Source organism: Corvus moneduloides, chromosome 1, assembly GCF_009650955.1.
Source record: "Corvus moneduloides isolate bCorMon1 chromosome 1, bCorMon1.pri, whole genome shotgun sequence".
NCBI classification, from domain to species: domain Eukaryota; kingdom Metazoa; phylum Chordata; class Aves; order Passeriformes; family Corvidae; genus Corvus; species Corvus moneduloides.
This window is the reverse complement of record NC_045476.1, coordinates 17,173,619-17,200,773: the sequence shown is the minus strand read 5'-3', so window position 1 is coordinate 17,200,773 and position 27,155 is coordinate 17,173,619. Positions and strand designations below refer to the sequence as shown.

Below are 27,155 nucleotides of genomic sequence, written 5' to 3'. Positions count from 1 at the left end.
CCAATTGATTCTGAAATATCACTACTTCAGGGCTAAATAAAGCTGTTCCCTTTAAGGGGAAAAAAGTCAGGGCTCGGCCTAAGAATAAACTGATACTGTATTACCTATAAACTCCCTTCTCTCTCATGCTGCAAGGCAAGGATTCTCTTGCCAGGGTACAATGTGCTGAGTACAAAGGGAATTTATCATGGATTTTTGTGAAGATGGGGAGGAAAGCCTGAACCTGGGCAGTAAGCATGACCTATCCACTTGCAAGTAAATAAAACTTCCTGCATGCAACTCTGACTTTAAAAATTAAAAATTTAATTTTTAAAATTTACATGAAATGATTGTGCATATTTGTCTTGTCTTTTTTGTGTTCACTTCTCTCTCCAGCTTCAAACTGAAGAAACCCATCACTGGTACAGATCAAGCATGGCTGAAAGTTGCTTGGTACTGTACCACTGTGCAGCTGAACTACAGACCTGAACACAGCTCTAGTGCTGGAACAAAAAATTCAGCTGGCACCAATACATAATGTTGGACCTCCAGTATCTTTCAAGTGGTTATGGCCCCAAAAAATTTATATTCAAGCTTGAAATTGACTTTAAACTAGAACCAAATCTGAGATAGAGCATAAACTGAGGAATATATAAAATTAACTATGTTTCATCTAATACACATAGCTTTCCCCTGGTGTGTTTGTGCAAATCTCTCATTTTGATTATTTAAAAGAAAGCTACCTGCTGGAACAAGACAAGATCTTTCAAGCAGTGAAGAAACCCAGCGTGGTGACATATACAGTTTCAAGTTGGTCACAACAAATGTACCATCAGCTTGTACTTCCTCCTCTTCCTGAATGTCTCAAGTGTTTGCCTGCACCTCTTTCAATTAAAAAGAATACCCTCCCCTCCCCAAACTAAAAATTAGATTAAGACAACTTCACTGCACAAAACCATACTAGATACTGTCATAACAAAATGCTTTATTTTTGGGGAATACAAGGAAAAGCGTGACATCCTCATTATCAAATTGCTTTAAAAAGGCATTCTTCCTTTGAAAAAGGTAACACTCGCAACAAAAGGTGACTGGTGAACAAGCCCTCTCATGTAGCAGCAGGAATTCTTTCTTATTTTACAGCCAAAGGCAGGTTCTGAATAATGTACAGCCACAGATTCCAACTTTGGTGATATTTTCTAGTAGGTGAGGGCACAGGCTCAGCACTGCTTGGCATGACAGCCCAGAGGGAGGCTGACGACACCGCCGACACGGGGCTTTCGCAGTTCTCACCCAGGTCGCTTTGCAACAAACCACAAGACTTCACCATTACCACAAGAAGACACTGAGAAAGCCACAAGGTTACTAAACTTCTCTCTTATCTCCAAAAACTTTTCATGCAAGCCCTGTGTTCGTGAAATTCTCATACCATCAATCTGGTTACAGCTCAGTGTGTCACCACACATCCCCTCTGCTGTGAGCCAGGGCTGTGTGTGAGGGGGACACAGCAGATCTAAGGATACTGACACACAGTCCCTTCCTCAGCGTAACTGTTTCCTGTACAGTGGGGTCCAAGCTGGGATGTGTTTTAAAGACTGCAAATTTCTACCCATAAATTACTTCTGCCCTCTCTGAACCTTATGTTAGAATTCAAGTTATTAAAGAAGGGGGCTGGGAAGTTCCTAAAATTGTCAGGTTATAAAGCAGGCATTCATATTTCAATCAAGTGTGACAACTCTTTGTCACAAGTGGTATCCATCCATGCTAAGGGGTAAGAGACATTGGTCTTGTTTAAAGGGGGTTTGTGAAGCGGGTATGGTATACTCTAAAAGAACTACTGGTTTTCTGGTTTTCTTTATTCAGGTTAGACATAACAAATATGTCAGATACAGCAGTTAGTCTAGAAAAATACATTTAAAAAAATCTTCAGCAGACCATGCTCCCTGTAACAAAATCTTTCAAAACCAATTTTACAAATTATTCTACATTAATGTAAAAAGAAAATCTTAAATTTAGCTTGGTAAATTGTGGATTCGATCAAACATCCATCTATCAAAACATCACTTTCACTATTTGTAGATGTTAGAATTCATAATACATTTTTCTAATGTTTCCTGTACATATTAAATAACCTAAAAGGCTCTTCTTGTAGTGCATTAACAATTTAGCAAGCACACTCGGTATTTGTCCAGTACCATTTGCATTACAGTTATTTGCCCGCAAATGTAATTAACATCTAAAAGTGCACACAGATCTCCCTCCCTCCCCCCCCCATAACCTGTTTCCCTGCTGAAACCCAGACATCCACTGGAAACATTATGCTACTGTAGCTAATCTACCCATGATTAGAAATGTGTGACTAAAGTGTTCTTACACTATACAGGAACTGAATTATATACAGGAATCAAAAGGACAGCCTGTATTTACATCAAGAATGAACTTCCACTACTTCAGCATTACACCAACAACTCAATACAGTGTTACAGTCGGTATTTACTTAGGACTTTAGCTTTAGATCAGTATAACACAAAACTTAGCTCAGGACATACCCTGAAAAAATGAACATGTTTATTAAATATTACTTCTATTATGCCACAAGACATATCCATTGCTGGATATTCTTACAAGTTCAGTGTTTGAAATAGTGTAATAAGTGTGCTGCTCTATGAAGCAGCAAAGAGCTTCCAGAGAGGTTGCTGGGGAAAAAAAAGAAAGAAAGAAGTAAAAAAAAAAAAATAGAACCAACAACAGAAAAACAGGAGAAAAAGAGGAAAAAAGGGCAGCAGATAGCAAGCGAAGAATTAGATTTGAATAATTAAACCAAACTGTTAGTGTAAGTCTAAGACAGTCACTGCATGCAGAAACCCCTTGGAAAAGTGTCATACAGATCTGAGTAGGCTGCAATAAACAAGCTTAACATGTAACTTCACTGAATTTTTCCATACCAAGAAAAATGGTAGAAATTTTCCCCATCAAATGGAAGAATTTTGAGATTAAATTCCAGATTATCCAGTTTGAGATTGTTAGTTTTACTCTCAAAGAAATCCAGTGTATGAACCTATATTACATTTTTCCAATGATACTTTAAAAAGGCAAACTATAAACTTTTTAATTCACTTTTTACATTGAACTTTTCAAAGAAATCTGAAGTGTTGTCTTTAATTTGCATTGAAGTGGTCAAACATTTCTCCTGTTTCTCTCCTCCCCCAAAAGTGCAAAAAACAAGTTGCTGCTTGGTCCACAAACATAAAACATCGTATACAGAAAGAGGTTTTCCTTCTGGTGGAGTACTACTGCCAACCCATCACTTCCAGTTTCTTCTCCAAGAAAAATGTCAGCGTCCAAAGATGGAATTCAATTCCAGTAGAATTAACTCTACGATCTGATTCTGGTATACTGTGTGGACTGCTATGTTACCAGTCTCTTTCTCTGGTTTTAACAAGGTTGGACCAAAAACTATTGCTATACTTTGATAGGTCATTCGGTTCTTTTCTCCATTTTCTACAACTCTGAAAGAGAAAAAACATACACAAAAAGAGACTTATCGATGTTAGAGCAACAGGATGACAGAAAAAGACACAGTTCAAAGCAAATGGCTATTCAGAGTATTTATTTAATGAGTAGTCTTGCTATTAGGACATACAGCTGCTGTAATTCCTCTCTCTATGAAAAAAGTTTTGTTTTGAAATGTCATTCTTGGTCCTCTCACAGTCCCTCAAAAGGACTTGGCAGTAAACATCACAACTATGAAACATACTGTCTCAAGTCTGGTGCTCTGCAACCTCATATCCAAACAGATGGATACATTGCTTTTATGAAGTCCAATACAGGGAAAAAAATGCAGTGAGAACAGTCACTTGGTACTTTTAATTGGATTCTTTATCCTTAAGGAAGGGTCAGCAACACAAAGCCTTTCCTTCTATCTGTTACTTACCTTTTCAGGTGTCTAAAGAGTACCTGCATCGTGTCCTGATTTGGTTTTGGTAACTGTTTGATTAAATCTTTAACAGCAGAGACACGCTGCCTTGGTTCTTGCTCTGCAAAAGGGTGAGGTTGAGAAACAAAAATTCAGTATTTTTGTTTAAAACTTTAATATAAAATTTAAGAGGCTGGGAATGAAAGCCACGGTTTGCAGTGCTAATCCGAGATAGGACACTGCCACCTCCCGGCCGGCCCCGGCATTACGGACAGGCAATTCCTGACAAGTCACCCCCCTTCATAACCAAAACGTTCTTTTCATGTCCAAAAAAATTTTAAAAATTGTGCAGGACTTCTCCAAACACCATATGCAAGTTCTCCAGACTTACTAATTGCATTGACAAAGTCATTGAAGTGGTTGTAAGTGAACAGAGGCTCTGGCAATTCTCTGAAGAACATTTTTAGAGCTCCTGTGATGACATGTATATCTTCCCATTTACTGTCATTCAAGTCCAGCTTCTCATCTGAGAGACAAAAATAAATAATTAATGATAATAGCTCTTTTTTTTTTTTAAATTAACTCAACTACTCTTCTGTACTTATTGCTTTCAAAGTAGTGAAGACTTGCTCCACCCCATCCTGTATCCCATTCAGCAGCAGACGGAGATGGCCAAACTCTGCCTAATGCACTACATACAGTTCCCCTACTCCTAGGGCATTTTCCAGAAGGGAACAGAAGCTGCTGACATAATGCTAAATTTACGGTTAGATCCTGTCAATCAGGAAAGGAGAGATCAGATTGTGGATGGGCTACTGTTCTCCTCCTGGTTTCACTGAACAAAACACTAAGAGATTGCCAAAAGAAAGAGTTTTATGTACAGAGTACAGTGAAGAGGAGCTATGCCGTCCCCCTACTAAAAGTCAGTAGCAAATCTCACTAAAAAACCAGTAGCTTACAATTTTAATGCTAGTGGAAGCTTAACATCTTGCTGTTTTTCCATGAGGTAGTGAGTTATTTTGTTTGAAATAATCCCCCCTCCTCAAATTCTATTACCACCTTCCTTTAGAATTCTGTTCTAGTAATGCCTCTGTAGTCCACACAAGACCAAACCTCCAGTACATCAGGTTTTTCAAGTGACGTACATTGTACAATCAGTTCACAATTCTGAAGTAACTGTACTTCAAAGATGATAATCATTTCTCATGATACACTGCAGCTACAGATAAATCCTTTTCCTGAGCTTTCTATGAACTTCACCAATCTGAACATATATGCCATTGCAATACAGCTGGAGGAAGCTTACCATGATTGACTGCAAATCTCAGCTTCTGTATCACTGCAAGATTGCCACTAACTCTGTATAAGCCGTCAACATCCAACCCTGAAACAAAGGGATAAATCCATTTTAATATCTTACATATGTTTAGGTCTACTCAGCAAAATTAACAGCAAAGGGAACCCACCTTGTAACAAAGAAAAAAACCCTAAAACTAGATTTTTTTGATAAGCAGGGCATATAAGACAGAGGAGGTTTAATTTGCTGACACAAGTCTGGCAGCATCGAGCTCAAAGTAATCTCTAAAACTTCCTATTCAAGCAGTAATGAGGCAACAGCTCCAAGTTTCCCCAATGAGATCAGATGTCTTGTTTAAGATGCTCTTGGTGGGTGGGCAGGGAATATATGGGAGTCCAACATGCAATAATCAAATATTTGGTGGATACAATGTTCAATTTTTAATGTATGGTTAAGAAAAACCCAATCAAGTCATGCAGAGAGAGCATCTCTAAGTTGTCAAGTGACCAGGTTTACATGGAGAAGGAACGATACACATGCACGCTCAGAGCTACCCAACAGCCCACAGAACTAAAATGGGCAGCCCTTGCCTTACAGGATTGCACACTTGACCAGAAAAGAAGAAAACTGTGTCTCTGTGGTTGCTACTGCAGTTACTCAGCAGTGATTAGGAGATAAAGAATTTATCTGAAAAGCCAGTTGGATGCAGCAGGTGAGTCAGTGCCACTGAGAGGGTGAGTGTTGCCAGAATACCTGCAAGTCCCTGTAGCTCCTCAAGGAGTTGTCTGATGCAACACAGCACTGTTACCAGCACCATCTGATATATCCCTTTCCCCATAATCCACTAGTCATTCCTTTACAGAAAGAACTGATTTGAAGTATATAGGCAGAAGGAAGAAGAGTTGGAGAGGTAGGAAAAAATAGCTGTTCATTTCTGTCAGCTTCCCCTCAGGTATTTAAAAAAGGAAAACTTCACTATCTTCACTGCAGTCCTGTCTTTAAAATAAAAAACAAATAAAGAAAAAAAAAAGGAACAAAGCAAAATAACCCCTTCCTCACAATCTTTAGATCACAAATGGAATAAAGCCTGCTGCCACAATCAAGGTGGCAGTTTGTCAAACTGGAGTAATGCAATGGAAGCAGTTTTTTTCCCCTCCCAGGCCGTAAGATAGAAGCATTGACAAAGAGGACTACAGGCTGCAACAAAAACCTAAATGAAGTTCCCATGGAAGATGCCTTAGAATTCACATGTATTCCCCTGTAACACTTACCCTCATTCTCAAGAGAATGTTCTCAGATTAACGGACTGGTAAGTATTTGAATGATGATTATGGAGATGCCATAATCCCCTCTCGGTCATCTTTTCCAACAGATAGGGCAAAGACAACAGCAAGAAACAGGCAAGAACACCAGCAGAGACTACAGCCAAGTCAGGAGTCCCAACCAACATATTTTCAACAAAAATGTGAAGATGTGCTTTACAGCAGACAACCCAGAATGTCACATGCAGCTTTCAAACAAAGTGTCCTCAGTTACTAGGTAGGAAATACATATTTTCAATGAAAGCAAACAAAAACTGAGTCAATATGTGGACACTGATAATCTCCAAAATTGCATAAAATTTAGCAATTGGTGTAACTGGCTGAAGGGCATCAAACCAACAGACTGGTCTTCTGGTAGTCAGTGCATACACAGAGCAGGAACACAACTGTTTCCCAGAAGTTTGTTTCAAGGAAGTTTTAATAGAAGTGATTGTTAGCATGCTTAAACCTTCCAAAAATGAATGGTTGCATTTTGATAGTCTCACTTTTAATCTGCAAAAATAACTTGATGAGCTGAGCTCTTCTACTACTTCTGGTAATCCTTTTCCCTTAGAGCCTTGCTGCCAGGAGGCTGTCCTGCCTTCCCCTCAGCTTAGAATATACTGGAGCAGATCAGTTTCTCAGATATAAGATTTCCTCCCCTCTCCCCACTTTGAATCCCACCTATGTCCTCACTCTTAAAAACGCAATGATAACTCCAGATATGACTTTCAGATTATTTTCCTCAAATAAACCAACAGCATTTTAAGATTAAAATGTTCAACATTAGGAGTGTGAGCAAAAGAGATTTGTAAACAAAAAACTTCAACCATACCATGTTCCTCAACATGCTCAATGCACAGCTTCACGAACTTTGGCACCGTGCTGTTTTCTCTTTGACACAAGCTGGTGAGATTTGAACCAAAAACTTGATCTGGAACCAAGTAAAGAGACTGATTTACAGTGGAACAGGACTCAAGTGACAGAACTAGTTCAGGTTAAAACAAACCTCTAAAAAGGGCAAAGTCTACTGGATACAATTGTCGCAGTATTGGAGAGGAAATAGGAAAGTTTTGAAAAGAGTTCTCAGCAGCTCCCAGCAAGAAAAAGCTCCCAGTAAGAAAGAGGGTCAGCAGCTACACAAACACGAGCCTCCAAGGAAGGAAGTTTTGCTACTGAAATAATTTTAATCCATCAGGTGATACTTTTAAGAGTAATTTGGTCAATACTGCAATAAGAAATTTAATGGATTCAAATGTGTCCTGTTACACTCCATTCCTGTCCCAAGTTCAACATGCATTTATTGCAATCTTTGTTAAAAATTCGAACAGAGATGACGAACTTTAACCAGAGTGAAAGCTTTTGGCACTGCTTGGGAAAAAAATGTGCAAAATGTCATCTTCCACGGCACCTACTGTTTAACACAGCACTATGTATTCATTTACTTTAATGTAGAGTCTTCTGACATTTTTAAGTTCTGACACAAACTTGTAAATGACAGACCTTTACCTCAGAGCTCTGAATGGATGCAAGTCTGACCATGTCTAGGCAACCTGGCTGCAAGGCTGGAATCTAAATACAGATATTTATGGGCAAAGGTAAATCTGAGTCTTATTTTTAAAACTACACAATCCAGGAGGAGTATTTTCTATCATAAAGTGGAGCAAAAATGAAAATCAGCTTGCATAGAGATGAGAAGCCTGCAACATCTCAGTGAATTTGAGCAACATGTTAATTCCTCTTGCTCAGATATTGTATCACCAAAGTCTTTGACAGATCCATTTCTGTGGCCTTCATCAGAGATGCCCAAATAATAGATGGCCTCTTCTGTTCACATGCATGAGGGTGACATGGGGTCTTGAGACAGAGAAGCAAAGACTGCACTCTTAAAGAGAAGGGGTGTTTGTTGGTTTGTTTACTCTGTTAACATAGGTACAAAAGTGGCCATCTTCCCAGAATCTAGTGTGTCTTACTTCAGAGCTTCTGCAAAAGAGAGACTGCTCTTGCATTTGCATCATGCACAGCATCTAGCCCATTTTTCGTGTTCCGTCATTTCAGTAGATTAACAACTCTTGCATCTTGACTAGTCCTTTGGGAACCCCAAACAGCACACCAAACCAATTTTACAGTATGAAAATGGGCATTTTATGGCATTATTAGCTGGATACGATGAGGCCAGTGGTCCACACCACCTCAGTGCTGTGGCAGCTACTCACGCAGCGAGCTTTATAAGCAGAATCAGTAGCAAAGGAGCAAAGTAGCAAAAAGCCCACGCAGCAGAAAGCCAGGCTAGCATGCAGCTGTGGCAGGTAAAGCAGTGCAGATTAGGTAGCAGAAGAAAATAGTAGCACATAACAAAGTAATTTGCTACAATTGCCTTTGACTTTAATAATTTCAAGATACACAGGAGTACTATTTTCTCATCTTAAAAGTAACTTCTGTACTTTTGATTTTCCATGTAAGAAAACTTTAGCACAGCTCCTTCTCCACTTAGTGCATGCTGTTTCAAGTGGATTTTTTCTCCTAGAACTTTTCACTATTTTATCTGCTCATACTGGATTTGCCAAGCTTTCCATTTACTAAGCTTGTTCTGTAGCAGCCACAAAAGTACACTGGGCTTTTAAGTGAAGACTTCTGTATTCTTCATTCATACTTTTAAACGTAAAACTATACAGTGCACATCCAACTTTTAAAACTTACACCATGCTTTTAAATAAAAACCAAACTCTTCATTCCTTAACGCCTTTATTAAAAATCCAATCATTAGCACGCACATGTACAAATTAAACTTGGCTTAGTGTTCACTGTTGCCAATGTCAGAAGTTATGTCACTGAGCCATGACATGAATACTAAGCCGTAAAGCAGAGCAAACCATCAAAGTCTGGGAATAATGCCTCCTTATCCCAAACAAAATTTCCATCATTTACAAGTAAATTATATTTGCAGATACACAAATATATCAAACGCCACATGCAACAGAAGCACACCTGTTAAAGTATGTAGTGAGGCAAATCACAGTAGGATTTGGTCTGGTATTTGCCTACCCATATGCTATTTTGACCCTAGTAGAGCACCACCTACAAGTCCTGCTAAAGCATACAAATAAATAAATAAATGAAGTTTTACAATGAGTACCAAGTCAATAGTTTACACAAACACATTAACTTAAACCTGTGCAAATACTGTTCCCTCAAATTTCTACAAGTGTGACAAAAGGAAATCTTTCATAACTTTGATTCAAGAGTATCTGCAACACTCTTTGTGAAACAATTAAAACAATGTGTACATTCAAAAAAGGTTATGGGAAAAAGAGGTTTAAATTAACACTCCTGTAACCTCATCCTGGTTTTCCTAAATATTTCATTTCTTATGATATGGCACATGATTGTCTGGTTCCACATGGACTAAAACACCCTTGTGAAATGGGTGAGCCCACGCACTCAGCCTTTTACCCAAAGGGCTGTTCTTTCCCTTGCTTGCACAAATGAGGGTCAGATATCTGGATTTCCAGCTCAGAAAGGTAGAATGCAGTGCTTCTTAGCTAGAGAGTCCAAGTCCAAATGGGCTCCTGGGCCCTCAGTTTTCACTGCAGTTTGGTCAGCAACGAACTGAAGGAGAGGGCATCCTCCAAGCAGTTTAATGGCTAGTAACAGCACTCAGAAGTACAGCAATCAATCACCAGTTCCACTATACATCCAAGACTTTTGTTAAACCAACTATACACACATATTTTACTCTGAAACTAGACCATTTAAACCCCATTTTACATATGAACTAGTAAGTTCGGCTTTTCAAATTATGTCCTTTGTTAAAAAGGTTCATTTACCCTTAATGTAGCCTTTTTCACGGACAGCTTGTAATGTAGGGCGCCGTGTAAGAAACTTCTTGAGCTTCGTTTTTGTCTTTTTCTGATCTGTGGAATCTATATTGCTGGGTGCTTTCACTGCTGAAAAGAGAAACACATTTATCATTACTACCCACAGGACCAACACTGCATTTATCAGCCAAGGAACCAACATTAAAAGAAAAAAACAATTACGCTCCAAAACACACACAAAAAATCTATTCAAATTTGCAATGCATCCCTAATTTTTTCCTTAACTTTCTGGAACTCCTTGTAAATAGCATCCATTTTTCAAACTCCCAAGAGACAACCCTGTCACTAAAAACTAGCAAAATCAACTAAACAGTAGCTTATGTATGGGATTGCTGTGGAAATCTAAAAACCTAGCTATGTTTCAAAACCAGTTCTGCCTCTCATTAGGTTAACTATTTTCAAAGAAATAAATACTTTCTTGAAAATTACATATAGGGCCTGGAAGGAAAAGACAGAAAACTGTCTGCCTGATTAATATATTTCTGTGCACAGGAAGTTAATTTCTGCATCTAAAAGACATTTAGCTCCAAAATTCTGAAGGTGTAATTAAAAATGTTTTGTTTCTCTAAACAGCCAGTACATTAGCAGCAACTTAGCAAAATTGCAGCTCAAGTTGAAAGCAAATATTTACAGACGCTGTGCCACAGATAAAAAAAAAACCCAATCAGTAAAATGACAAAAGATTCTTATTTAAAACTATTTATAAAAGTCAGATACTATTTCTGTGCATTTGACAACACCTTGAAAATAATTCATTACACCACTTATTTTCCCCTGTTTTAAATACGTCATACAGCAGGAGCGAGACATTTCACACTTCTTTTCTTCTTCTTCCTTTTTTAAAGTATGATTAATAAAACATGGAAGAAAAATTACCAAGTGGCATCAATATGTAGAATGAACTATATTAAGCCTGTTTCCAAACTTCACTAGTTTCATTTTTAGCTGTCCTTTTGAATTCTTCCCTATTTACACATAATACTGAAGATGCAGAAAATGAAAACTGGCATTGCTAGAATCATTTAATGGAAAATTTTCAACTCACAACGAAGTTTCTTAGAGTCTTTATTTTCTTTCTCTTTCTCTTTGTCTTGTTTTTCCACTCCAGGGGAATCTGGTACCTCATCGTCTAATGCTTCATCAGACTCTACTACCTGTTGAATTCAAGAAGATATGCAGTGCTCAGTTTGCCAGTTCAGAGAATACACCATTAACACACACATTTCCTGCAGACAGTTCTACAAGACACAATTTTCCCCCCCTATAATGACAATCAGTTGGTTCTTTCCTGAACTCTAGATATTAAACATCTTCAGAGACAACACCATTCTCACTGGCAGAGTGCATAACTTTGAGAAAGACTATTTCACAATTAGACTCAAAAAAGAAAATGTTGCTGGGTATTGAACAAAGTACAACCAGCCTTTCATGATAACACTTCATTATATCAATCAATAAACAACACAAATGACTTTTGGCTGGGCTTATTTTACAAATCCAATAGATAAACATCAACTATTTAATGGTCTGCCACAGAAATACCTGACTGATACAGTAAAAAAAAAAAAATTTCTAGATCATTTACCCAATTTGTTATCTCTATAAATAAAATTTTAATAGAAAACAGAACTATCATTTGGAACATCTCACTACTGTATATTTATACACCGAACTCACTCTGAAACAGTAAGTGTACCAGTGCCTAAAATTCTCGCCCTGTGTTCCTGCTATCTCAGCATACTCTCATTAACTATTGTCAAGTAAAAACATGGATCATGTTGAAGTGTGGAGGCAGATACCAGAGTCTGCTGATCCTACCTGCAGTCTCGTACCCATGCTACGTGCATGACTGCAGACATACCAGGAAATGGGAAAAGAAACTTCCTCAGTTTCAGTACAACACATTCCCTTCCCAAACTGTGTTTGTCTTACTTCCCTTCAACTGAAGGGCTACGCAGTTGCCAAAATCTAACTGCAGAGTGCCTGCTGCTACAAGGAAGGAAACTTTAAAAATGAGACATGGTTGTGCACTCCAGAGCACTGAGTGAGCAACAGCGTGACTTCAGGGACTAAGCTGCGCTTTAACCTGCAGAGCAGTGTTAGCTTTAAAACCTTCATTCCTATTCATTTTCAAAAGCTTTGGATAGCCTTTTTACACACCAAAGATCAATATATTCAACTGCCCAATTAATGTCCCCATTAAGGATCCTCTGCCACTCTTCAAGAGGCCTCAAAGCTTTTTAGGATTGGCACATTTTAAAACTATTCACCGCTTTATAAAAAAATCACCTGCAGTATAGTTTATACTATGCAAAAAGTCTAAAGTAATAGCTTGGAAATTTCTGTATTTGAAAGAGAACAGCCACATACTTTGCAGGTAGCTGTTCCTCTTGTACAGGATATTGCCACAACAGCAGCCTGAAGGAGCAAAGAGAACAGAATCTCATCTGCCCTTTCTTTTGAGGAAGATCTTGTCATGCTAGAACTAGTGCCTCGGCCATGGGAAAGAGATTCACAGCTACTATTACCACAAACTTTCCAAAATTTAAAGTTGACTTTAGATCTGATGGCTTTTTGTACCCAACTTTTCAGTGCTTCAAATTATCAAGTAGTCTAATGCACTTTTTTGACTCATGCCTTGTAATCTTGGGTCTCTTGGCTACCAGCTCCCAGCAGTATACATCCAGAATGCTGACAAACTCCTTATTCCACCATTCACTTCCTCAACCTAACATGCAATACATCGCTCGCATCTCAGCGTATCTCAGCCTTTCCATCATCGCTCATTTTTCAGAAGGGAAGAAGTGCCCTCAGTCGTGTTACACAGGGCAGACAGGAGAAGGGTGTCACTGAGTGACTGGGTGACACTGCCTTGCCTGGTTATTAAGGGCCATGACATTTCCACATGAGGAGAGAGCAGAAGATTAGAAACCTAAACCATGAGCACTCAGAAAGAAATGGAACCATTCACATTAGCCTGCTGTGTTTTGGTGGAAAACACCCATATGTGAAAAACACTAGGAGAGCTAGGAGAAATGAAGGCCACTGACTGGCACTGAAAGCAAGAAAAATGGAGCTTATGGACAGCAGCCAAGCCTGGAACTATGAAGAAGTAAACTTGATATGGGAGCAACATTTTCTCCAAGATCTCCTCTAACTTCTGAGTTAAAAAATGATTAATCTTGCTTGGCAAAATCAAAAGCAAATGCTCAAGCACTTCTCTGATAATTAAATACATGGCATTATGTTGTCAGATAAAAAGAGGTAATAACAGTATTTTGGCAGGGCTTTTAATTTGCACTTCAGTGCAGCCATAGTAAGTGAAGAGCAGTATCAAATGCTAATAAATATATGCCATGAAGTCATCCCCTGGCCATCCTCCCCCTTTCATTCCTTCTCTGTCAGAACCTTCCAGGTCACTAAGACAGAACAACTATTCGGCCACAGAAGTAAATTCATTTCTGAAATGGGACGTCAGACCACGCCTCCGGCATCTTAATCCAGTGGACCATCTTCCTTTGCCACTATTATATTTCACTCACCACTGCCTGGAACTGCCATATCCTCAAACTCCTGCCTGCTCTCAAGAAAATCAGTAAATGAAGATGCACATGAAGCATTAGAAGTTGTTATATCAGTTTACTAATAATATTACCATGAAAGTAGAACCTTCATGATTTAAATACATACCTGATTATTGATGGTGTAGTTAAGAACTTTATACCATTCATTAATAAAGCTGTCATTATCTGATTGAATTAACAGCTCAGTTCCTTGGCGGGTTTTTAGCTTTGAAGAAATAAAACCAGATATCATCAGAACTGATAAACACACTACAGTTCAAAAGCAAAATTACCTAAATCAAATTAAACTTCTCGCTGCCAGAACTGTTAGCTGATACACAGCCACTCAAGAACATTTACCAGTGAAAATAGCCATTAACAGTCTGCCTAAAATTGAAAAGCATATCCCATACAGACATATTAAAAATGTACATTTCTTTCAAGTACTAAGATAACATCTACATTTAAGCAGGTAGAAGTGGATAAAACCTAGTTTTATGAGTTCTTGATTTTAAGTTTAGAGAAAATTTCTTACATCAGTAATTGAAGTGCATATAATTCTGCATTTAAATAAAATAATTTACCTCAATAACATTCTTTTTGCTGGATTTGTCCTTCGAGGCCCAGTCAATCAATGCCCCTTTGAGATCCACTGTAAATTCTGGCTTAGACTGATTGACACCAAACTTCTGGAAAAAAATAGGAACAATGATGATAAAATTAAACCCAAAGAAATTCCTTACAGTCTTGCAATCTTTTAAATATAACAGGTATTATTTACAGTCTATACAACTTAAAACCACATACAGTACTTCACCACAAATCAACAGGCATGACACCAGGAAAACAAAAAACCTTCCACAGAATAATCTTTAAGCATGTCTATTACAAGCTGCTCAGCTTAAAGCCCTCAGACTTCCATAAATTTATATGCCAATCAGATTCCAGCTGAGCTTTTTTCCTATCACAAATGGTAGAAGTCCATACAATATTTGATTGTAGCTTGATTTTAGTCAAGATAGTCCCAAGCTTTAAACAAAACCAGCTAATAAGTCACTGTACAAAAAAAAGACCAATTCTGCCACTTAACCAGTGGTTGTACGTACAACCAAAAATCAAACCAGAAACAGCAGGTTTCCTAGAGAGTAATCACATCCCTCCACACTGAAAGAGCAACCTCAGTTTGTACATTTATCTATATATTTTTATCTATTTATAGGTTTTATAAACATTCACCCCCCCAACACTTTTATACTTTTCTGTAGTGCTTCTACTGCAATACTGGAGCATGTCCTACCAAGTAAACAGAACTCACTGTCTGTCTACTAAACAAATAGCAAATAAACAAAACATGAATGAAAAAAAACCCCTAATCATTTAACCCACAAGTAACCCTTCAAACAATTTGGAAGAAAACATCACAGAGTTATTTTTACCTCCCACTTTCACATTTATACTAGGTATCAGAATTTTTTAAAATAAAGTACTTTTACTATCATTTCAACATATACCACATAGCTCTGAAATGTAATTCCTCAAGGAAACCAATTCAGTGGCCCACACAAACAAAAAGCTCCAATTGTGAGTGACATGAGTAAAATATGGAACAGGGAAAGCTCTAAGTCACTCAGTCATAGCACAGAAATTTCATGCTGTAGTTCCAGGGAAAGCTTGCAGCATCTGCTCCCTCAGAAAGGCTCTTCTCTTATTTCTTTATGAAGTCTTTGATCTGCGAATGCTGTTTCTGTGACAGCTCTGAGGGACCTAAGCCCCTAAGCCTGTACAAGAACAGCCATATCCAAGGGGAGAAAAAATGGTACAGAAAACAGGACTAATCTGCTGCTTCTGATTAAACTCCCAGCATGGATGTTAATTAATGCTAATTGTGTTTCAGAAAAGTTGTTTACCACTGGAAAATCGCAATGCCTAGAGTCCTAAGGGCAATGAAGTGTTGAATGGAAAGTAGCATCTTAACTTCTTTATTTTACCCATGAAATACCAGAATAGGGCTGTATTTCTAATTTACCCTATGCCAATTAGTACTTGGGAAAAAAATCCCTACCACCTTCCACTTTCTAACTTAATTCTCAGATACCTCATCCAAGAACATTTCTTATTAATTATAGTAGAGCTTTTGAGGGAGGCCCAGCTCAGCAGCAAAGTCCACAGGAACAATCTCTGGGCCATTTTGGCTCTTGCAGCAGCTGCCTGTTCAAGAGAAAATCACGTAACTGCTGCACACACATCCAAAGTGTCCCAGACACGCACTTCCTGGCAGTCTCGATCAATCTTGCTGCGTATTGGAAAAAAAATTAAATCAATTTATAGAGCTTGGCACTGGAGAGAACAGGAAACTAGTGCCAAAGTCCTCTGCAGGACTGGGGGCAGAGGGGTGATTAGTTAAAACCATGGCCCAGATGATGCTGAGAATCACAGGAGAGGACTTGCTACAGGTGATAATAATACACAACAAGAAAAAAATGTGAACTGTCAGTGCTGTTCTGACCAAAAGAAAAGCCCTCCAATACACTAGCTTGCTGAATCCATACCTGACAAATTACAGCACTACCTCCTACATCTTTACACTCTACCCATGTTTTTGACCTGACTCCCTTCAGCATTTCAGAGAACAGAAGCAAGCAAAGATTAAAGCTAAATAAGGCCAAAAAAAGAAGTCTTTCACCACTCATTCACTCAAATGGTGGCCAAACTGCTGTGTGAGATCCAAGGATGGGGAAACCCAGGCAAATAATTCAGCTACCCTGCAAAGCTCTTCTTATACACCAAAACATTACATACTCATCATAATCTTTTAAGTTTACCATGCAGGCTCTCCTTTGAGCTTTCCTGTCAAGGTTCTTTTCTGCTCCTGGGTCTACGAAAATGAGATGCCAGCAGTCATTCCCCTCCTTAAAGCTTTCAGGAGCAAGTGCTGCACAGGGCTGGTGAGATGCCCAGCACACAAAGGTTAGCTGAAGGCAATCGAACCCTTCTGAAGCCAGCAGGTTCTGCTGACAGAGGTAAAAAGCAAGCCTTTCCTTTTGCATCTGCTGCCACACAGACACTAAGTCTGCTTCCTCAAAACAGGGTGTGCTACCTAGTCAGCACCAGTCAGGAGAAATCCAGCTCTTACTGAGCAGACCCTTTACTCTTCCTGGATTTCTCTTTTGAGCTGTCTGCGAATTTTGGAAAGGGCAGCAATGTAAGACAGAAAGAGGGAGTGGTCTATACACGTTGCTGTCAGCTGTCCTAGATATGAAGCTGTCCTACAGTCACTTCTGACAGCTTTTTTTAGACAAAAAAACATAGTCATGGGATGTGCTTATGGTGGTTGTATGGGAAAGGTAACTTTTTGGAAAGAATAGGGTGTTTGCTTTGCTTTAGATAGAATAGATGCTGTGCAGCTTAAGACAGCCTTAAAGATGTGTACTGATGTCAATAAATAGAAGGCCTTTTCAATCTTTTCAGGATTTTCTCCAAGTCCTGGAAGCCTGCACAGGGACAAATCACACAGTCTGTACTATGACACATGCTAGCATTCTTTGGAAACAGAACTGGAAGTTATTTATGGGAAGACTTTGGATATATAAATGACACCTGGCATTCTTGTAATTCTGTTTTTAATTAGAGCTGGGTAGGATGTTTTAATTCCAAGTCCTCCTCATCCATGGACGGACTGTGGAAAGAAAGCTGTGGAAACAGATGCACCTTTTCGGCTGGCAGGGGAGCTTCAAAACTTACAGCTTAAACAAAAAAAAAAAAAAAGTGAAAAAAAAGAAGAAAAATATATTCTTTATTGTCACAGCAAAACGATGGATTTTTTTAAACCAGACTGATAGGAGCATTTGCATGCCAAAAAGTTTTCACTGTGAGCATCGGAGCTCCTGTATAATCAGCAGTGCAGTACTGATGAACTGTAGTAATGTACACATTACATCCTTGGCTAAAATCACAGTGGTAAAACACAAAAAAGAGTTTGCTCAGACGTATCTTGAAGAGCATCTATTTCCTTGATGTTTGGGAAGTTTACAGGCTTGGTTTGCCACCACTGTACTTGTCAGTGAGGACGTGCTTATCACAGAAAGCTGACAGATGAATCCTTTCCTTCTAAGCAGTTACCATTTACTGTGCTTTATGCTTTATTTTCTGTCACTAGAATTTGACAATAGCTAATACAGCTCATTCACACCAAAAACTGAGTGAAAAAACCTTTAAAAAAATCCAGATTTCCTTACAAAAAGTAGCCTTTCACAAGGTTATCAAACTGTTCACAAATGATCTGTTCCAGGCTTCCACATACAGAGCAATTAATTTGACAAACAAGAAAAAGACAGCCGCATCATTTTTAACACAAGGTAATTTATGCATTTTTGATAGGCAGCTCTTCTGTGCTTGGCATTTTCAAAACATAACTACAGATGCTTAAATTACATACAAAGAGTCCTACAAATTTACATCAGCTTTCTGTATGTGGAATATAGCTAGAACATCCTTGTGCTCTTTTCCTTTCACATTTTTTTTTCATTTACATTTTTGGGTATTCCAATTACAGCTAGAATTATCAAACAACATGTACACCATTGTACCACCAAAGGTATCATAGGCATCATACAAAGATTCTAAATTAGTTGTGTTAGAAAGAATCAGACAAAATATCTGTTAAAAAACTCAGCATATCATGCTGCTTATTAGTCAAGGCACTAGTGGTTCAAATAGTAGGCAAATTTGGGATTATAATTCTGGCACCAATGAAAAAGATACACTTTCTACTTTATTCCAGTGGAACAATTACAGGATTATTGCAATAAACTTGTGTTAATTTGCACCTTGGATGACTTTCAAAAACAACAAACAAGATATATGAGGTGTTATATGAAGTGTCAAAACAATCTTGGAAAAATTCAAGTTTACTTTCAGGATTAGTGGCAAATAGCCTTACAGTGACAAGAGGCATGCAACAAGAACACATACAGTGATAGCTGAAACTTGGGCAGAGTTTACATAGGTGACAGCAGGTCGACGACTGAGAGCATTTTTCCAAGAAGAAAGCAGCGAGAGCAAGAGCTCAGGAATTGAGCCCCCTTGGCAAAATGACTTGATGAGAAAAAGGAAGAAAAGTGATGAAGTCACAAAACAATGCACAAAAAAAGAAGATATGGTTATATCAATCACTAGACAAATGCTAAATATTCTTCTCATCAGATGAAGAAGAAATGTAATTCTTATCATATGTCAAACTGTTAGACTGACTTCACCTTATTAAAATATGGACACAGAACAAAGTTTGAGAGGTGAAGTGAAATTTTGAATACCTAAAAACATAAAAAATTCCTGCAGAGACCAAGAAGGGTGTGTGCTGAATACTTAATTACATATCTAGAAAGTCAGCTGTGATTATGCAGGTGTAAAATACTAAGTCCTTGAAAGAGATTCTTGCTTAATATTGCCAGCTTCATTTTATTCTGTTTATACTGTTGTTATTTATTTTGCTGACCCTACTCTAGTGCTTGACAGTACACACAACTGAGTGTCTCACAGAAATATTGTGACTATGGGACTTCTGCTCCACTTAAATTATCAAAAGAATTTACATATTTTTATTTTAAAATTTATTTATTAGATTTCTAATTATTTTTAATTATTCTATCTGGATGGCATAACACAACTTACACTAGTGCCCATAAATAATGCAACTCTGCTTACTGCTTATCTTTTATGGATAAATAATTTGGGCACACATCATTTGTAACATTATCATATATTCATGAACAGTTTAGCATTGTGTGTTTTAATGATATCAACACAGGTGAAAAAGACAGTTCTTTTGATTTACAGCCACACTTGAATTAAGAGTATTAGTAGCTGTAATTGAGATTTTGGAACTTGACTTGTTGCCCAGGCAAAAGTTTTACTTTCCAAACATGCATATTAATATCTGTAAAACTAAAATACTTCTTGGATCCTTGGCTGTAGAAGTCAACCATAGAAGTCACCAAAATCCACTTCCTGCCATACAGTGCAATTTACCTTCTCTAATGCCTTTTTGTTTTTATTGTTTTTCCTTCCTTTCTTTTCCCTCTGCTTGACCACCTTGCCCAACTTTACCTTTTTCATTCTCTTTACTCTAAACTATCCATCCTCACCTATTTTTTTCCAATCAACTCTTTTACAGAAGGGGGAAAAATTATATTTACAGGTCTGAAAAAACTCAATACTATAGAAGAGAGTTGTCAATTTCAACTCACTACCCATAATGAAGCACAGCAGGAGAAAGTGAGCAATGGAGAAAGATCAGTAAAGCACAGCAAGATAGCATAGATCTGTAAGAGGCAATTTTGCTGGAATTTGCATGATAATACATGGAAATAACGAACACTGACTCTGGCCTGTCTTTAGTTATTACAGGAGATCCACACAGTTTTAATGTCAGACCTCCAAAAGAGGCTAAGTAAGTCACAGATAAAGAGCTATTTTGATACCTATTAATGTAGGAATGCAGCCAGATAAATATAGCAAATTTAATTATAGTGCTATTACACTAGAGGTGATAAAAAAATTGAATAATCATCATCTTCAGTGTGATGTTTCTCTTTTGGTCTTCATCAGACAACAAAATAAGTACAAGTACTTGTCATGCACTATGAAGATCCAGAACAAAATAAGGAATCCAGCAAGGCAAAGACTAAATCATAAGACAACAACACTGCCTTGCTCAAATAGGCAAATGCAAGAAGCCAAGTGTCAGATTATTTTCTTTATTACATGTATCACATTCAAAATTACCTGGAGTTTATGAAAAAATATCCAAGAATGGTAAAACAAACAAACTGTTTAGACAAACACATTAGTAAGGAACATAAAATATTTGGCCTGGAGAAAAAACTTCAAGCCTATGGGGCACCTGAATGTTATTAGTTTCTTGCTTGTCAAACATACATACATACAACTGGTTTTCTTCTTATGCTACACCATAATTGTTATATTAAACTATTTTCTTGCCAACTTATACACAGTTTTTTCTAAATTAGGTATATACAGATAGGTTTTTGGGCCCTGCAAATAAGAGGGTTTTAGTTTATTGTGCTTTACATGACTAACACTTCCGTGAGGGTGGGGGTTGTTCCTGGGCTTACCCAGCCAGTTCCACTTCCTTGGGTTTTAGTGAACAGCAGTGATGACCCTTGTAACACTGCCCATGATGACATCCAATTCTTTCTGTAAATAATCGTAAACAAACATAAAATAAATAATTCTGAAAACAGATATTTAAACCATTGATCATTGTTGCTCAGCTGACCTGTATGTTAATATACTTAAGCACATATACAGTCATTAGTGGCATCAGTAAGTCTTAATTGCTATCATATTTGTAGAAGGGAACATATGGTAACAATCCCAGCCTGACCATCAAAGTCTAAATCAAACAAAGCTAATTAGTAGTAGAAGCAGTTCACCAAGAGAAACACCATGCAATTATAATTTCAAAGGGGCTAATCTGGAACACTCAGCCCACTGTGTACTTAACAGATCATGCCAAAGTACTGCATAATTCTGAAATTCATTGACCTGAGATGCAAGTGTCCCATGTTTATGTAATAAGCTCATTTACATTGGCAATAAAGTATTTTCTACACATCTAAAAAATTAAGAGACAGGATGAGTTGTTTCAGTTGTCTGACTATTTGATTTTATGCCAGCGGACCTGTCCTCCTGAGGTTATAAAGAAAATAAAATCTTGACAAGCTCTGAATTCCCATTGCCCAACATGAATTATTACTTAACAGCTCTCACAAAGTGACAGGACAGCCACGTTGCATCTTTCTGTTCAGCAGTGCAACAATCCAGATCAACGATTCCAACAGATGCAACGTAAATGATGACAGCACATTGTACCAGCAGCAGCTTACACAAGCCACTGTCCACCCAGTTCTACCAAACTCTTAGAAGCAGCTCTGAGGAACCAAACTGGAGGTCTGATGTGCTGCCCAGCTGCACTGGACTAGGTCAGGGTGGCTCTACAGTAACAGCTGGGTGCTGGCTATTTAATCCTCGGTGTTGGGGTCCCTCCCCTGCCATGTGGTCCTGGGAGAGGGGCCCTGAGGGGGAGACACGGGGTTTCCCTGCCCCTGGTCACCTTTGTTCCCCATTGGTTGATTTGGGTTCCCTGATAACGCCAAGGACCCTCGGGTCCCGTGACTGCAGAGTTCCTGAGCTGAGCCCCGGCCATGCGGCTGGAGAAATAAACATCTCTGAAACATCTACCACGAATCTGTCCATATATACTTCGTTTCCACGGGACTCCTGGTTTGAAATATACTTGTTGCAGTAATCCCCGCTGCGACACTCAGGACAAGCATGCTTCATGTATCACAAGTCTGGGAGACACTGAACTAGATATAACACACTATTAGATCTAAAAGATTAAATAAACTGAAAAACAAATTTTAAAAAGGGAATAAATGAAAAAAGGAAAAAAAACCCAAGAATCAAACCTAAATTAACTCTGAGGATGTGCCACACCTCTGCAGCATTTGCCATTGATTCTTTGCAAAACACCAGAAATGCATTTAGACAGCACCACCTGATTACACCTTATGATTTACAGCGCAAATTGCTGCCTGGGATGCGGAGAAAAGTTAGAAATGAGGTCATCACTCGTCCCCTACAGGAGACTGATGTTGGGCAATACACTGCTCCAAAGCCTTCACAAGCACAATGAAGGAAGAATTAGGAAGCACATGGATGTACACTCACTCCTTGGAAGTTAAAGGACAGCAAGTGAAAGTCTGAAGCTCCTCTTACACCGATTTTATCCAAGGAACAAGACACACTATAACCTATACAGATTTGTTCTTCAATCAATTAATTAATCCCATTTCAAAAAGCTGTCTCTCATCAATACACCTTCATGAAATCGCTGCCCTTTGTGAATCCCTGATACATGAGCCTCTGCCTCTCTGCAGCCCATTATCTTTAGCTCACTGGGACAAACACATGGGCTACGGTTAAGCTGTGTCATATAGGAAAACCTCTAAGGCAAATTCAGACAAAAAGTAAGAAGTTGCAAACCCCTGTCCTAATAAAAAAGACCTTTTATAAACCCTAAGCACATGCACTTTTCAAGTCCAAGACTTACCGAACTTTCTTCCCATTTTCTGTAATTTTTGTCACATTTAATAACCCATACTTTTCTTGACCCTGTAAGATAAGAGTAAGACATAAGAAATATAAAAGAAAATCTGCTTCTATTAATATCACATCACAGAATTCAATCCCCCAAATAATCCATTTCTGGCAAAGAGCCATCTTTGCTCATGTTATAACTTCAATAAACTGTCTTTAAGCATATTTAAATATTCAGAGATCAGCAAAATCAAAATTCCTCTGGGAAAGTACTTATGACCATTCAGAGGGTAAAAAGCTTTCCTTCATCAAGACCAAGGTTCTTTGGACAAGCCAAACTAAATAATTTGTGACAGTAGACAGTGAAAATTACGAACGTGAATTTATAATGATTTGTGTAATAGCACAGTAGTCCTTTAGTAAAAAAGGAGGCGACTGACAAAAAACCAGCCTAAATTTCCATACAAATTCTTCCAAGCAATTTTAACATAATTTCATATTTTAAATAAAACATGGTTGAAGTGCATAAAAATATTAACATATTCATGTTAAAAACAGAGGAGTGAAGCATTTCTTTGATGTCCTCTTTTTTTTCCTATCCCCACAGAAAATAGTAGAATTTTAAACTACTTAGTTATGTCTTGCTGATGAAAACCATCTATATTAGTATGCCTACAAAAAATTTTGGAGACCAGTCAGTGATTGGTGGGAACACTGCTGAACAAGAAGGCTGTTTGCAAGTTTCAAATACTTGGAGTGGATATTTCTACTTTCTGTATAAAAATAATAAACTACAGGAATGTTTGACAAAGCATTCTAGGATAAGAAGATTCACTTAAACCATCATCTTAAGATGAGGTATCAAATTCTACCATTTTCTCCTGTCACCCCAGCCTTGTCCTACCAGTCAGCGGTGCTAAAAGAACACTAAACTATTTTTTTTTCAATTCCTTTTCAGTAACAGCTTCTAACAGCTCCTAATTTATGAAATAAGCTATTAGTTGAAACAATCAACTAGGGAATGAATCCAAATTAGTTTTATCATTTAAAAAATGACCTCAATTCTAGATCCAATGAAAATAGAATATAAATCCTCTTCAGAATTTTCCTCTGAATCTCAAATTTAAATGGACCATAACTGCACAATAGAATTTTGAAGGAATTTTTTTTTGCTGGAATGCCATAGACAACACTCTTATCAGAGACATAGATCTGTTGTTCATGGACCTTAAAAATTTTACCTACATGTTTCAAGCCCAGCACAAAAAATACAGAAAAGACACATTATCAAGGACAAAGGTGTTTATCTGGTGGCTCAGACATTACTTCAGTCCAATGGTAACTGTCTAATATCTTCACTGGGCTGGAATGCTTTCCCAAGTCAGTGACAGATGCATTATTTTCCAAAACTGGTATTTTCAATAGAAGAAATGAGTCCCTTTCCTCATCCACTCTCCAAAAAGCCAAATGAATTATCCCATTCTTTAGACTGTTTTATTTGCGATGCACGCAGACCATGGACCAACCATTCTAACTGCACCCTTCTAACCCACCTTTGGCTTTAACAACGAGAACAAGACTGTCACCAACTTTCACAGTGACTGAGCAACCTGTGCTCACTTCTTGAAACAAATCATGGTTTTAATCAATTACTCACAGTGGAACCAGAGGGGATGCTCCAGAGAATTATTCAGAGAAAGTATCATACTGCCCTACTTAGCAGCAACACTAGGGGGTACTAACGGGAAAATTAATGGAATCAGGAAAAAGAAAAGGGAAGCAGTTTAAGGATCAAAATTGCCAAAAATTTACCAGCATTCTTTGGAATATTTAAATTCCAGGGGACAGCTAAAGAAAATACAGATGTTTTTTCTATTATCTAAATCAGGAGTGAGCTCTTCTGCAAAACACGATTTCAAAAATTTGAGATCTATTTAAAGAAATTAAATCACATGCAGCAGTAATTGCTTTAGTGTAAGGCTATCAGCTATGCTTGCTTAATAAAAAATACTTATTTTATTGTGAAAAACTGTTTGAAGTGTTGTAAGAATGGATTATCACGACTAAGCCAGAGAATTATTTCCCTGCACACAGAGTAAGAAAGGAACAGGACAAGTTGTGCCTTTAATGCCCTGATGTACCTACCAAGGGGCTGGTAAAATTGACCAAGTTACTTATTTCACTGCTACTGAAGTACAGTTCCAAAATATTAAAAAAAAAAAAAAAAAAAATTAAAAATTTTTTTTAATCCATTTCCCACTGTTAAAAAAGAAATTATCACATTTAAAATACAAACTGAAATTTAAAAAGTCATTTAGCAGGCTTAGGTTTTTCTCACAGTAGTTGTTCTACTAAATCAAAAGGACAGTTTATTTATTCCAGGTCCCCCTATGTCTCTTTAAGAAGACTGAAACACAAGCCAGAATTAGAAATATCAAATGCTACAAACTATTACTGGCTACTAGCAGTGAGGGATTCTGTGAAGGTGGGCAATTTGTTCCTGTTTTTACCTTTCAAGATGCTACGTGAGAAAATGTGACTGTTGGAGGAAGCAAACTGAGTTCTACATAATTTGGCACAATTTAGCCACAGTGAATTTTTAACTTAATCCAGTAAATTCCATTTAAGCCAAAGACATTCAGAATTTTTTCCTGAAACCAGAGTTGGATGTAATACATTCCTTTTAAAATGCAAAGCCTTCAAACAGTTTTATCCTATTATTTTTCCCAACAAGAAGGCTTACCCTCAATTCTCTAATCATGAATAGCCCAGTTTCTACAACATCTACTTATCTATTTAAACACTTTGCATACTGACTGTGGCTTGATGCTTTGGTGAAGAAGGAGATGATTCATTTTCAGGAAAACTGGCCTTAGAAGCAGTTGATGATTCCTATAAAATTCAAATAGTCAATGTCAACAGATAATATTATCATCTTTCATACTTTTTTTTTTTAATGTAAAGACGCTTTCTCTCTTTCTTTATACACACTCATACATTAGAAAAGTACTTATTTTAAGAATTCATAATATTCTCAGACAGCTATATTCTGAACTTGCTTACTAAACAGTGCTCTTACAAGATTTACAGACAACACTCAAACTGGGTTAATTAGTACACAAGCATTTGAAAAAAAGATGTTAATACATGCTGCATCAGCTCCAAGCAAAGCCTTCATCCTTATTAAGGGGCAGATTTTTTGTATGACATTGCTATCAAATTATGAAGTATATTTAAAATAATAGTTTATTACAAGGTACCATATAATAAATACTAAGATTTTAAACAATATGTTTCTATGTGGTTAGTAAATACAAGATTAGCATTAAATAAAGTAATATATATAGAAAAAGATACACCAACTCTATTAATTTTTGTGAGGCATGATCATTAATTTCCTTAAAATGAAACACTGAAAATTTCTAGAGATTTGGGATTTTGTTTTGAACTGTTAACTACAGACCAAAATAAAATACTAAATCTTTGAAAACTAGAAAAATTGCCCATCTGGACGAAAAAAAAAAGGCATGTGCATTTCCTCTGCAGTAATGATTGCTTTGCACAAACACATTGCCTGAAAATCTGGTGAAGAATTCCAAATGGAAGAAAAACATCACTTGTTCTCTGTTACTGTTAACACATTTCTCTCCCTCTCTCTTTTTAAATCTCTTGATAGCTCTCCTAAACCCAGTTTGCTTTTGCAGCATTACATAGCACTCTGCACACTTGTGCTTTAAAATCACTTGCAAATCTACCTAGAGAAGTGGCCCACTAGTTCTTTTAGTAGCATAATAACAGAGAACTTCAGCACTCATAAGTAGAACAGCCTAAATGTTCCATATTTTCAGATGTATGCAAAGAAAAAAAAAATTGTTCAAATTAAGAAAATCAACTGTCCTTCCCGGGAAGTTATTTTTTCCTATGCATATGAATTTTTTTAGCTGATGGCTATATCCAGATATTTGCCACAAACAATAAACTGTTAACCAGTATGTTTGGTATCATCAAGTTGTCATGAGCCATGGCAACCCATACTTTCACCCTGACACATTTCAAGTACTCTTCTGACTGGCTGTTTTTCATGCAATTGAGTTGCATTGT

General features: G+C 37.6%; 1 protein-coding gene across 6 annotated transcripts in view; it reads right to left on the bottom strand.

The window, feature by feature from the left end:
* Positions 1-944: 944 nt before the first annotated feature.
* Positions 945-27,155, bottom strand: part of ARHGAP12 (Rho GTPase activating protein 12) — a 76,307-nt gene continuing 50,096 nt past the window's right edge. For 2 of the 6 annotated variants that reach the window (XM_032100374.1, XM_032100409.1), the window contains 13 exons: positions 25,872-25,946; positions 23,068-23,129; positions 21,065-21,146; positions 18,903-19,025; positions 14,516-14,620; positions 14,059-14,157; positions 11,414-11,522; positions 10,318-10,437; positions 7,326-7,424; positions 5,199-5,276; positions 4,284-4,418; positions 3,911-4,013; positions 945-3,485 (listed from right to left, as the gene is read on the bottom strand). In XM_032100374.1, the coding sequence (XP_031956265.1) occupies positions 3,311-3,485; positions 3,911-4,013; positions 4,284-4,418; positions 5,199-5,276; positions 7,326-7,424; positions 10,318-10,437; positions 11,414-11,522; positions 14,059-14,157; positions 14,516-14,620; positions 18,903-19,025; positions 21,065-21,146; positions 23,068-23,129; positions 25,872-25,946 (1,365 nt within the window). In that variant the 3' untranslated portion in view covers positions 945-3,310. The remainder of the gene's footprint in view (positions 3,486-3,910; positions 4,014-4,283; positions 4,419-5,198; positions 5,277-7,325; positions 7,425-10,317; positions 10,438-11,413; positions 11,523-14,058; positions 14,158-14,515; positions 14,621-18,902; positions 19,026-21,064; positions 21,147-23,067; positions 23,130-25,871; positions 25,947-27,155) is intronic. The other 4 variants (XM_032100383.1, XM_032100401.1, XM_032100393.1 and 1 more) reach the window with 2 other exon arrangements.